The sequence below is a fragment of the Heptranchias perlo genome, unplaced genomic scaffold (assembly GCF_035084215.1).
Source record: "Heptranchias perlo isolate sHepPer1 unplaced genomic scaffold, sHepPer1.hap1 HAP1_SCAFFOLD_140, whole genome shotgun sequence".
In the NCBI taxonomy this organism is placed as follows: Eukaryota; Metazoa; Chordata; class Chondrichthyes; order Hexanchiformes; family Hexanchidae; genus Heptranchias; species Heptranchias perlo.
Genome location: NW_027138646.1, coordinates 888073 through 901195, shown reverse-complemented (window position 1 = coordinate 901195; position 13123 = coordinate 888073). Strand labels below are relative to the sequence as shown.

Below are 13123 nucleotides of genomic sequence, written 5' to 3'. Positions count from 1 at the left end.
GATCTGATCGATGAGATAATTGATCGTGTGAGAGTAGATCTGATCGATGAGATAATTGATCGTGTGAGAGTAGATCTGATCGATGATGAGATAATTGATCGTGTGAGAGTAGATCTGATCGATGATGAGATAATTGATCGTGTGGGAGTTGATCTGATCTGTGAGATAATTGATCGTGTGAGAGTAGATCTGATCGATGAGATAATTGATCGTGTGAGAGTAGATCTGATCGATGAGATAATTGATTGTGTGAGAGTAGATCTGATCGATGAGATAATTGATCGTGAGAGTAGATCTGAGCGATTGATGAGATAATTTATCGTGTGGGAGTTGATCTGATCTGTGAGATAATTGATCGTGTGAGAGTAGATCTGATCGATGAGATAATTGATCGTGTGAGAGTAGATCTGATCGATGAGATAATTGATCGTGTGGGAGTAGATCTGATCGATGAGATAATTGATCGTGAGAGTAGATCTGATCGATTGATGAGATAATTGATCGTGTGAGAGTAGATCTGATCGATGAGATAATTGATCGTGTGAGAGTAGATCTGATCGATGAGATAATTGATCATGAGAGTTGATCTGATCGATGAGATAATTGATCGTGTGAGAGTGGATCTGATCGATGAGATAATTGATCGTGTGAGAGTAGATCTGATCGATGATGAGATAATTGATCGTGTGGGAGTAGATCTGATCGATGAGATAATTGATCGTGTGGGAGTAGATCTGATCGATGAGATAATTGATCTTGTGAGAGTAGATCTGATCGATGAGATAATTGATCATGTGAGAGTAGATCTGATCGATGAGATAATTGATCTTGTGAGAGTAGATCTGATCGATGAGATAATTGATCGTGTGAGAGTAGATCTGATCGATGAGATAATTGATCGTGTGAGAGTAGATCTGATCGATGAGATAATTGATTGTGTGAGAGTAGATCTGATCGATGATGAGATAATTGATCGTGTGGGAGTAGATCTGATCGATGAGATAATTGATCGTGTGGGAGTAGATCTGATCGATGAGATAATTGATCGTGTGGGAGTAGATCTGATCGATGAGATAATTGATCGTGAGAGTAGATCTGATCGATTGATGAGATAATTGATCGTGTGAGAGTAGATCTGATCGATGAGATAATTGATCGTGTGAGAGTAGATCTGATCGATGAGATAATTGATCATGAGAGTTGATCTGATCGATGAGATAATTGATCGTGTGAGAGTGGATCTGATCGATGAGATAATTGATCGTGTGGGAGTAGATCTGATCGATGAGATAATTGATCGTGTGAGAGTAGATCTGATCGATGAGATAATTGATCTTGTGAGAGTAGATCTGATCGATGAGATAATTGATCATGTGAGAGTAGATCTGATCGATGAGATAATTGATCTTGTGAGAGTAGATCTGATCGATGAGATAATTGATCGTGTGAGAGTAGATCTGATCGATGAGATAATTGATCGTGTGGGAGTAGATCTGATCGATGAGATAATTGATCGTGAGAGTAGATCTGATCGATTGATGAGATAATTGATCGTGTGAGAGTAGATCTGATCGATGAGATAATTGATCGTGTGGGAGTAGGTCTGATCGATGAGATAATTGATCGTGAGAGTAGATCTGATCGATTGATGAGATAATTGATCATGAGAGTAGATCTGATCGATGAGATAATTGATCGTGAGAGTAGATCTGATCGATTGATGAGATAATTGATCATGAGAGTAGATCTGATCGATGAGATAATTGATCTTGTGAGAGTAGATCTGATCGATGAGATAATTGATCGTGTGTGAGTAGGTCTGATCGACAGTGAGATAATTGATCGTGTGAGAGTAGATCTGATCGATGAGATAATTGATCGTGTGAGAGTAGATCTGATCGACAGTGAGATAATTGATCATGAGAGTAGATCTGATCGATGAGATAATTGATCGTGTGAGAGTAGATCTGATCGACAGTGAGATAATTGATCGTGAGAGTAGATCTGATCGATGAGATAATTGATCGTGAGAGTCGATCTGATCGATGAGATAATTGATCGTGTGGGAGTCGTTCTGATCGATGATGAGATAATTGATCGTGTGGGAGTAGATCTGATCGATGAGATAATTGATCGTGTGGGAGTAGATCTGATCGATGAGATAATTGATCATGTGGGAGTAGATCTGATCGACAGTGAGATAATTGATTGTTGGAGAGTCGATCTGTTCGATGAGATAATTGATCGTGAGAGTAGATCTGATCGATTGATGAGATAATTGATCATGAGAGTAGATCTGATCGATGAGATAATTGATCGTGTTGGAGTAGATCTGATCTGCGATGTGATAATTGATCATGTGGGAGTAGATTTGATCGAGGATGAGATAAAGTTGTGCAATTTCTCCAGTATCTCCGTCCTGTACCGTGTTTTTCTGTTACAGTCTCACCCAAGGCGGACCATGCTGCAGGCCAGGGTATTCTCTCTGCTAATCGAGGCGCCCGCTAACTTGCTGGATCCGCTGATCAGCCTGTATGAACTGGACAAGGCTGACCCATCCACCCTTCTTGGTCTGATCAAAGATCTTTGCTGCAAGGGCAAGTACAAAGAGGTGAGGTATATCCTGGAATGCCAGGTGCTATTGTTGGGAAGACTCTTCCTTCAGTTGAGGACTGAATATGGTTTGCCCAAGACACCATTGTTATGTGTCCTTTATGAATGGGTGGTGACACTCTCTAAGTCAGCCTCTAACACCTTCTTGTAGTTAACTCCTTTGGGAAAAGTTTGAAAGAGGCCAAAAATATATAGTAGCTTTATAAAAATTAAGAAGGACACTGTTTATTGCAGAGTGGGATATTTTACTCAATTAGTTCTCGTCTCACAGTTTAGAGATGTACGGTAATATTTGCCCTCTCTCCCCACACCGCTGGGCTCTCCTCTTTCGGTGCACACATGTTGCCGGACAATTCCCCATTCCCCATCAGCATGGTCTGACTCCTCTCTTCTCCAATGCTCCCTCAGCCTTTCCCAAAGAAACTGCATACGTTGCAGTTGGGAGCAGCTTCCAATTTCCTGGGTTATTCCAATGATCTGTCTGTTTTGCCGCAGCCACCAGATGTGAGCGTGTGGTCGGTGAGGTGTCACCGTGGGACACTTCACGGCGATATCGGAACATTAGCCCCTTCAGTCGATGACTGGAGATGTTAGCAATCTACCGGCTTTGTCCAATGCACTAAATGGAAAGATCTGGGTGCCTGGTAGAAAACACTTCAAATTCTCTTTTACCTGCAGTGTTGAAGTGATACCTTTCCCCTGCCGGCTGACATCTGCCCAGATACCCATTTTGGTGTCGGTGACACTGGCACTTTCTCACCACGATTTCTCTGTCGCTTTTCAATGCAAATTCTGGAGATATTCCGGCTGTTTGTGGGATCGTTCGAAAGCCCGTAGCTGAGGATAGAACCAGCATACGGAGTGTTGCTGCTCCTGTGATATTCCCTGACAAGTATCTGAGTGAGCCAAGCTGTGCTCGGGAGAATAGGGGGCTGATTGACAGGGCAGCCAGTGTGTCATGGTCATCTGCTGCACTTCAGGCTCTGAAAGGGTGTCTGGTTGCGAATGAATGGGACTCTCCAGCACTTTCTATACATTCCTGTGAGAAGAAAAGAGTCTGTTGTCACTGGTCGGCTATCGGAGAGGGAAAGAAGGCTATTGTCACATGAGCAGGGCAGTCTGGCAGGCATTGCATGGTTCACTGCCCCATGATATCGCTGAATCTGACGAGAAACCACATTCAGGCCTTGTCACTTTTGATTTGAGGGTATCACAATGCAATTAGCTGTGATATTTCATAGCCAGCAGTGGTGACCTCCCTCTGGGCTCAACGCTCAGCATTGTGCGCTGTAGCTGGGATCGTTAGTCAATGCTGCTTCGCCCTGACCTACCGAACTCTAGGGGGAAGAGAACACAGAGCCTTTCTCATGTCCCTGCTCCTGCCCTCCTTTTGTGAGTCGCCGAGAGGAGAAAAGTATCTTAATTTGGCCCGAGTGTTTTCTTTGCTGTGATTTTTTATGTACACTGGGAATTCTATTCGCAAATTTTATTAATAAACAGGAAAATCTGGCAGTTTGTGCTGATGCCTGCGGTCCGTGTTCTGCTTTCTCCGTTCTGCTGTGAATGATTTTGCTGTGGTTTTAGCTGGGACCTGTTACAGTCCAATCTGTCAGACTGCGTGTTAACCCTTCACACACTCTGCCTTTCACCCTCTGTCTCTGGTGCTGTGACAATCATATTGCTGTGTTTGGGGGAAATGCTCATTAACCCTTTGAGTACTAACTTTTTTTTGTGACATTTTACTTAATAGATTTAATAGAGGTGTTCAAAATTATTAAGGGTTTTGATAGGGTAAATAAGGAGAAACTGTTTCCAGTGGCAGAAGGGTCGGTAACCAGAGGACACAGATTTAAGGTAATTGGCAAAAGGGCCAGAGGGGAGATGAGGAGAACTTTTTTTGCACCGTGAGTTGTTATGACCTGGAATGTGCTGCTTGAAAGGGAGGTGGAAGCAGATTCAATAATAACTCTCAAAAGAGAATTGGATAGGAACCTGAAAAGGAAAAATTTGCAGGGTAATGGGGAAAGAGCAGGGGAGTGGGACTAATTGGATAGCTCTTACAAAGAGCCAGCACAGGCACAATGGGCTGAATGGCAGCCTTCTGTGCCATAAGATTCTATGATAAAATAACTGACCTGATAGCTTGATGATTAAGTACGCTGCCTGGAGTTGTACTGAGCACTGCAGGCCAGGAAGATCCTGGGATCGGACTGTGTTGAGTTACCTGGTCTCACCCAGGATAGTGACTGTGGTATCAGAATTGGGCTGTGTCTTCAATATGGGGATGGGAAGAATCATAGAATTACACAGAATCTATAGCACATAAACAGGCCATTCAGCCCAATTGGTCTATACTCCACATGAGCCTTCTCCCTCTCTAATTACCTCCTCCTACATTGCCCTCCCTTCTATTCTAGGGTTGCCAACTGTGGTTCAACACATTCCTGGAGGTTTCATCACATGACCTCCCACCTCCACCTGCCTTCCCCGGTCAAACAGCCTTTTTTCCCATCTCCATTACTTTTATAACGAATAAACAAAAGTGTTCAAAGAAAATAGAAAAAACACACCAATTTTTTAATGGCCCCATGCTTTTCTCCCGGGTGTTGCTCACAGCAGTGACCAGGAGATTAATCTTTAATCTCTGGAGACTCCAGGACAATCCTGGAGGGTTGGCAATCCCACTTTACTCCTTCTCCCTTGTGTCTGCATTAAGCCTCCCTGTAAATGAATCAATGTTATCTGCTTCAACCACTCCACGAGGCAGCGGACTCCATATTCTCACCACTCTCTGCTTAAGGGGATTTCTCCTAAATTCTTTATTGGATTTATTAGTGACTATCTTATATTTATGACCCCTTATTCTGGACTCCCCCCACAAGTGGGAATAGTTTCTTCACGTCCACCCTATCGAGCCACTTCATAATTTTCAAGACCTCTCTCAGGTCATTCCTCAGATTTCTCTTTTCCAGAGAAAAGACCCCCAGCCTGTTGAAATCGTAGAATGGTTACAGCACAGAAGGAGGCCATTCGGCCCATCGAGCCTGTGCCGGCTCTCCAACAGCAATCCAGCTAGTCCCACTCCCCCGCCCTTTCCCCGTAGCCCTGCAAATGATTTCCCTTCAAGTACTTATCCAGTTCCCTTTTGAAGGCCATGATTGAATCTGCCTCCACCACCCCCTCAGGCAGTGCATTCCAGATCATAACCACTCGCTGTGTAAAGAAGATTTTCCTCATGTCACTTTGGTTCTTTTGCCAATCACCTTAAATCTATGTCTTCTGGTGCTTGACTCTTCAGCCAATGGGAACAATTTCTCTCCATCTACTCTGTCTAGACCCTTCATGATTTTCAATACCTCTATCAAATCTCCTTGCAAAGAAAACAACCCCAGCTTCTCCAGTCTACCCAGGTAGCCAAAGTCCCTCATGTCCCTAGTTTATGAATCACAAAAAGTTAGTATGCAGGTACAGCAAGTGATTAGGAAGGCAAATGGAATGTTGTCATTTATTGCAAGGGGACTGGAATATAAAAGTAGAGATGTTTTGCTACAGTTGTACAGGGCATTGGTGAGACCACATCTCGAATACTGTGTGCATCTCTGCTGAGTGAGAGCTCCCCCTAACTTTGGAAATGGTGCTGCTGATTGTCCAGGAGTTCAGTGATATTGTACAGCACTCCTAAACAATATGGCGGATTTTAGACCAGCCTTCAGGACTGTGCAGAATACACACACACACACGCACAGCTTTTATATCCCAGTGACAGACTCCTGTCCGTGGCAGTACTCATCACAAAGCCAGTCCCTCTATTCCTGCTGTCGAATGAGGTAAAGCTTAGAACGGAGAGCACTGCACATAAAAGGGAGCGGGAAGAGAAGCCACTGCAGGTGATTCTCTGGCTGCGATTGAATAGGTATTTAAGAAAGGATATAATTGCTTTAGAGGCGGTTCAGAGAAGGTTCACTCGACTGATTCCTGGGATGAGGGGGTTACCTTATGAGGAAAGGTTGGACAAGTTGGGCCTGTAAACACTGGAGTTTAGAAGAATGAGAGGTGATCTTACTGAAACATAAGATCCTGAGGGGACTTGAAGGGGTAGATGATGAGAGGATGTTTCCCCCTGTGGGAGAGACTCGAACTAGGGGACACAGTTTAAAAATAAGGGGTCTCCCATTTAAGACGGGATTGGGATTGGGGGTAATATTCTGGCATGGGTGGAGGATTGGTTATCGAACAGGAAGCAGAGAGTTGGGATAAATGGTTCATTTTCGGACTGGCAACCAGTAACCAGTGGTGTTCCACAGGGGTCGGTGCTGGGTCCCCAACTCTTTACAATCTATATTAACGATTTGGAGGAGGGGACCGAGTGCAACATATCAAAATTTGCAGATGATACAAAGATGGGAGGGAAAGTAGAGAGTGAGGAGGACATAAAAAACCTGCAAGGGGATATAGACAGGCTGGGTGAGTGGGCGGAGATTTGGCAGATGCAATATAATATTGGAAAATGTGAGGTTATGCACTTTGGCAGGAAAAATCAGAGAGCAAGTTATTTTCTTAATGGCGAGAGACTGGAAAGTACTGCAGTACAAAGGGATCTGGGGGTCCTAGTGCAAGAAAATCAAAAAGTTGGTATGCAGGTGCAGCAGGTGATCAAGAAAGCCAACGGAATGTTGGCTTTTATTGCTAGGGGGATAGAATATAAAAACAGGGAGGTATTGCTGCAGTTATATAAGGTATTGGTGAGACCGCACCTGGAATACTGCATACAGTTTTGGTCTCCATACTTAAGAAAAGACATACTTGCTCTCGAGGCAGTACAAAGAAGGTTCACTCGGTTAATCCCGGGGATGAGGGGGCGGACATATGAGGAGAGGTTGAGTAGATTGGGACTCTACTCATTGGAGTTCAGAAGAATGAGAGGCGATCTTATTGAAACATATAAGATTGTGAAGGGGCTTGATCGGGTGGATGCAGTAAGGATGTTCCCAAAGATGGGTGAAACTAGAACTAGGGGGCATAATCTTAGAATAAGGGGCTGCTCTTTCAAAACTGAGATGAGGAGAAACTTCTTCACTCAGAGGGTGGTAGGTCTGTGGAATTTGCTGCCCCAGGAAGCTGTGGAAGCTACATCATTAGATAAATTTAAAACAGAAATAGACAGTTTCCTAGAAGTAAAGGGAATTAGGGGTTATGGGGAGCGGGCAGGAAATTGGACATGAAGCTGAGTTCGGATCGGTCAATGCCCTGTGGGTGGCGGAGAGGGCCCAGGGGCTGTGTGGCCGGGTCCTGCTCCGACTTCTTGTGTTCTTTAGATTTGTGGTTGGGATCAGATCAGCCATGATCTTATTGAATGGCGGAGCAGGCTCGAGGGGCCGATTGGCCTACTCCTGCTCCAATTTCTTATGTTCTTATGTTCTAAGACGGAGATGAGGAGAAATTTTTTCTCTGAGGGTCGTGAGTCTGTGGAACTCCCTTCCCCAGAGAGCGGTGGAGGCAGGGCCATTGAATATTTTTAAGGCTGAGTTAGATAGATTCCTGATTAACAAGAGTCAAAGGTTATAGTAGGTAGACGGGAAAGTAGGGTTGAGGTCACAATCAGATCAGCCATGATCTTATCAAATGGCAGAGCAGGCTCGAGGGGCTGAATGGCCTACTCCTGCTCTTAATTCGAATGTTCGAATCCCTGGAATCATTCTAGTAAATCTCTTCTGCACCCTCTCTAAGGCCTTCACATCCTTCCTAAAGTGTGGGGCCCAGAACTGGACACAATACTCCAGTTGTGGCTGAACCAGTGTTTTATAAAGGTTCAACATAACTTCCTTGTTTTTGTACTCTATGCCTCTATTTATAAAGCCCAGGGTCCCGTATGCATTTTTAACCACTTTCTCAACCTGTCCTGCCACCTTCCAAGATTTTTGTACATACACCCCCAGATCTCTCTGTTCCTGCACCCACTTTAGAATTGTACCATTTAGTTTATATTGCCTCTCCTCATTCTTCCTACCGAAATGTTTCACTTCGCACTTCTCTGCATTAAATTTCATCTGCCATGTGTCCGCCCATTCCACCAGCCAGTCTGTGTCCTCTTGAAGTCTATCGCTATCCTTGTAACTGTTCACTACACTTCCAAGCTTTGTGTCATCTGCAAATTTTGAAATTGTGCCCTGTACACCCAAGTCCAAGCCATTAATATACAGCAAGAAAATATCCCGACAGTTGCACGCTCCCAATTCTGGTAAGATCCTTGTAGATCTTTCCCGCACTTTCTCCATCAGCCGGGGTTCCTGCTGCCTCATCAGTTGATCCTCCAGGGAAGTGCGTGTATGTGAATATTGAGTCACGGGAGAACTCAGCTCTGTTGGCACAGGGTCCCAGCTTCAACCCTTGCTCTGTGCTCAGTTAGCTGATGGCAGCTGAGGCCACACTTGGTCTGGGTCACAGAGAGGAAAGAAAAACCAGAAGCCGGGGTTCCTGTTCCCCATCGCTCCTCAGTGACCTCTGCTGGGAAATACTTGCACATGTACATTGTACAGAAACAGATGTGACTGTGATGCACCCTGTGGTTGAACGCCCTACTGACACTCAGTGTCTAGTGCTTCCACTGCCGGGAGAGTCGGTAACTAGAGGACACAGAACCCAAAGGGGAGAATTGAATTTTTTTTACGCAGTGAGTTGTAACAGATTCAGTAGTAACTTTCAAAGGAGAATTGGATATATACTTGAAGGGGAAAGAATTGTCGGCTATGGGGAAAGAGCAGGGGGAGTGGGAATAATTGGATAGTCCTTTCAAAGAGCTGGAACAGGCACGATGGGCCGAATGATCTCCTCCTGTGCTGTAAGATTCTATGATTGTAGTCTCACCTAAAAGATGGGAGTCATGATGTGGAGATGCCGGTGATGGACTGGGGTTGACAATTGTAAACAATTTTACAACACCAAGTTATAGTCCAGCAATTTTATTTTAAATTCACAAGCTTTCGGAGATTTCCTCCTTCCTCAGGCAAATGTTTCAAGAGCTCCTTGAAGCCTACGCATTTATACATATAGAACAATATATGGTGTTTACAGACTGCCCCTGCAACTGCCCGTTGCCAAGGCAATCACCGTGTTCAGACAGAGAGGTGTCACCTGCAGAACCCCCGAATACACATTTAACAAAAAAACAAACAGGGAAAAAAAACAGAGAAAAAAAAACACAGAGAGAGGCAGAAACATCCGGAAGGCAGAGAGAGCCAGCAAATGACCCATTATATTAAAAACAGATAACATTTGTTCGCTGGTGGGGTAACGTGTAGCGTGACATGAACCCAAGATCCCGGTTGAGGCCGTCCTCATGGGTGCGGAACTTGGCTATCAATTTCTGCTCGACGATTTTGCGTTGTCGTGTGTCTCGAAGGCCGCCTTGGAGTACGCTTACCCGAAGGTCGGTGGATGAATGTCCATGACTGCTGAAGTGTTCCCCGACTGGTTCCCTCCCAGTCGGGGAACACTTCAGCAGTCATGGACATTCATCCACCGACCTTCGGGTAAGCGTACTCCAAGGCGGCCTTCGAGACACACGACAACGCAAAATCGTCGAGCAGAAATTGATAGCCAAGTTCCGCACCCATGAGGACGGCCTCAACCGGGATCTTGGGTTCATGTCACGCTACACGTTACCCCACCAGCGAACAAATGTTATCTGTTTTTAATATAATGGGTCATTTGCTGGCTCTCTCTGCCTTCCGGATGTTTCTGCCTCTCTCTGTTTTTTTTCTCTGTTTTTTTTCCCTGTTTGTTTTTTTGTTAAATGTGTATTCGGGGGTTCTGCAGGTGACACCTCTCTGTCTGAACACGGTGATTGCCTTGGCAACGGGCAGTTGCAGGGGCAGTCTGTAAACACCATATATTGTTCTATATGTATAAATGCATAGGCTTCAAGGAGCTCTTGAAACATTTGCCTGAGGAAGGAGGAAATCTCCGAAAGCTTGTGAATTTAAAATAAAATTGCTGGACTATAACTTGGTGTTGTAAAATTGTTTACAACTAAAAGATGGGCACTGTGATGAGATACAGAAGGTGCTCAGTGCCTGTGCTACAGTAATCCTGCCAGAGTTAGCACCCACAGGAAGAGGGGAGGATCACAAGCAAAGCTTTGGCAGATGGTGAGGTGTTGGAACAGCCTGTTGATATGTCATTGAATGGTTTGATGGGACAATTCCATTCAAGGTTCTGCAGGTGGTGAGTTCTCAGTGTTGACTGGGCCATTCATTACTGGCAGAACTGGGAGAGAGGGAGCTGCCCCATGGCATCTCTCACCCACCTTATAGCCACCAGCTTCAGAGTGCTGGCTACAGCTTGTTGCCCACACATTTGGCAGGAGACAGGGGGAGTCTTAAAGGGGCATAGATGCAGAATATTAAAATGGAACTGTATTTATAAAATATATAGGGATGCATTTAAACGGATTTATAAAGCAATCAAATGAGATCAGAATCAGGCAGAAGTTTGCCCTGCCTTTGGGTAACACTCCACCAACCACCCATGGGTGGCTGATATCGGTGGAACCAGATTGTTTGATCGCTGTGACAAAGGTTGCTGACCTTTTTGCTCCCTTTTATGTGCAGTGCTCTCCGTTCTGAGCTTTACCTCATTCGACAGCAGGAATAGAGGGACTGGCTTTGTGATGAGTACTGCCACGGACAGGAGTCTGTCACTGGGATATAAGCTGTGTGTGTGTATTCTGCGCAGTCCCGAAGGCTGGTCTAAAACCTGCCATATTGTTTAGGAGTGCTGCACAATATCACTGAACTCCTGGACAATCAGCAGCACCATTTCCAAAGTTAGGGGGAGCTCTTACTCAGCAGAGATGCCAAGTTCAGCTGGAGAGTTGGCAACTGTATCTGGAATATTCTTCGCTGGTGCTTTGCTCCAGAACATTTTTCTAAACCTTTAGCCACCCTACATTCCGTTGCAGAGTGTCTGCAGTTCTTCAGTTTCTGCACTATACCAACAGCAACATGAACGGAGTTTGTGGCGGGGACTGAAGACAATGGCTTTGATCGTCCCAATATTTAGTTGGAGGAAATTTTTGCTCATCCAGTACTGGATGTCGGACAAGTAGCGTGACCAATCAGAGACAGTGGAGGGGTCGAGGGAGGTGATGGTGAGGTAGAGCTGGGTGTCCTCAGTGTACAAGTGAAATCTGACGTCGTGTTTTCAGATGATGTCTCCGAGGGGCAGCATGGAGATGAGGAATAGGAGGGGGCCAAGGATAGATCCTTGGGGGACTCCGGAGGTAACGGTGCGGGAGTGGGAAGAGAAGCCATTGCAGGTGATTCTCTGGCCAGGATTGAATAGGTGTGAGTGGAACCAGGAGAGGGCAGTCCCACCCAGCTGGACAACGGAGGAGAGGTGATGGAGGAGGATGGTGTGTTCACCGTGTGAGAGGCTGCAGACAGGTGGAGAAGGATGAGGAGGGAGAGTTCACCACGGTCACAGTCACACAGGATGTCATTTGTGACTTTGATAAGGGCCGTTTCAGTGCTGTGACAGGGGCGGAAACCTGATTGGAGGGATTCAAACATGGATTTGCGGGAAAGATGGGCACGGATTTGAGAGGTGACAACACGTCCAAGGACTTTGGAGAGGAAAGGGAGGTTGGAGAGGGGGTGATAGTTTACAAGGACAGAGGGGTCAAGGGTGGCATTTTTGATGAGGGGTGATGATGGCAGATTTGAAGGTGGGGGGGGGGGGAACAGTACCTGAGGAGAGGGAACCGTTAACAATATCAGCTAACATGGGGGCCAGGAAGGGAAGTTGGGTGGTCAGCAGTTTGGTGGGAACAGGGTCGAGGGAGCAGGAGGTGGGTCTCATAGTCAAAATGAGCTCGGAGAGTGAACGAGGGGAGAGGGGAGAGAAACTAGAGAAAGATGTGAGTTCGGGGCAGGGGGAACCAGAGAGGAAGTTTGGTTCGGTGGGCTAGGGGAGGGGAGGGAAGTGACAGAGGCAGCTGAACGGATGGTCTCAATCTTAGTGACAAAGAATTCCATGAGCTCCTCGCACTTGTTGTTGGAGGTGAGGGGGGAGGGGGGAGGGGAGAGGGGTTTAAGAGGACGGTTTGTAGCGGAGAAGAGAAGCCGGGGGTTATCGTTACATTCCAGGATGATCCTGGAACAGTGAGCAGTTTTGTCAGAGGAGAGCAGGACCCGATAGTGCTTTATGTGGTCCAGCCAGATCTGGCGATGAATGGCTGAACCAATTGTACGCTATAAATGTTCAAGTCTGTGCGTCCCTTGGACTTAAGGGAATGAAGATGAGGGTCACCAGGGGGAACCACCAGGATGAGAGAGAGTAATGGTTTTAATGGGGACAAGGGCATCAAAGGTGGAGGTGAGGGTGTGATTGAGCAGATCGGTAGCTGCAGAAATGTCGTGGTGAATGGAGGGCCAAAGGCTGGAGAGTTAGGAACTGGAAAGTGCGATTGTAAGTGACTTGTGGGAGAGTTTATTCCAGGGGCGAACACAGA

The 13123-nt window shown here is 45.8% G+C and overlaps 1 protein-coding gene across 4 annotated transcripts in view; it reads left to right on the top strand.

Annotated features, from left to right (window-relative positions):
• exd3 (exonuclease 3'-5' domain containing 3) overlaps nucleotides 1-13123 on the top strand; it is a 459468-nt gene that overhangs the window by 130581 nt on the left and 315764 nt on the right. For all 4 annotated transcript variants that reach the window (XM_067977292.1, XM_067977295.1, XM_067977294.1 and 1 more), the window contains one exon: nucleotides 2444-2611. In XM_067977292.1, the coding sequence (XP_067833393.1) occupies nucleotides 2444-2611 (168 nt within the window). The remainder of the gene's footprint in view (nucleotides 1-2443; nucleotides 2612-13123) is intronic.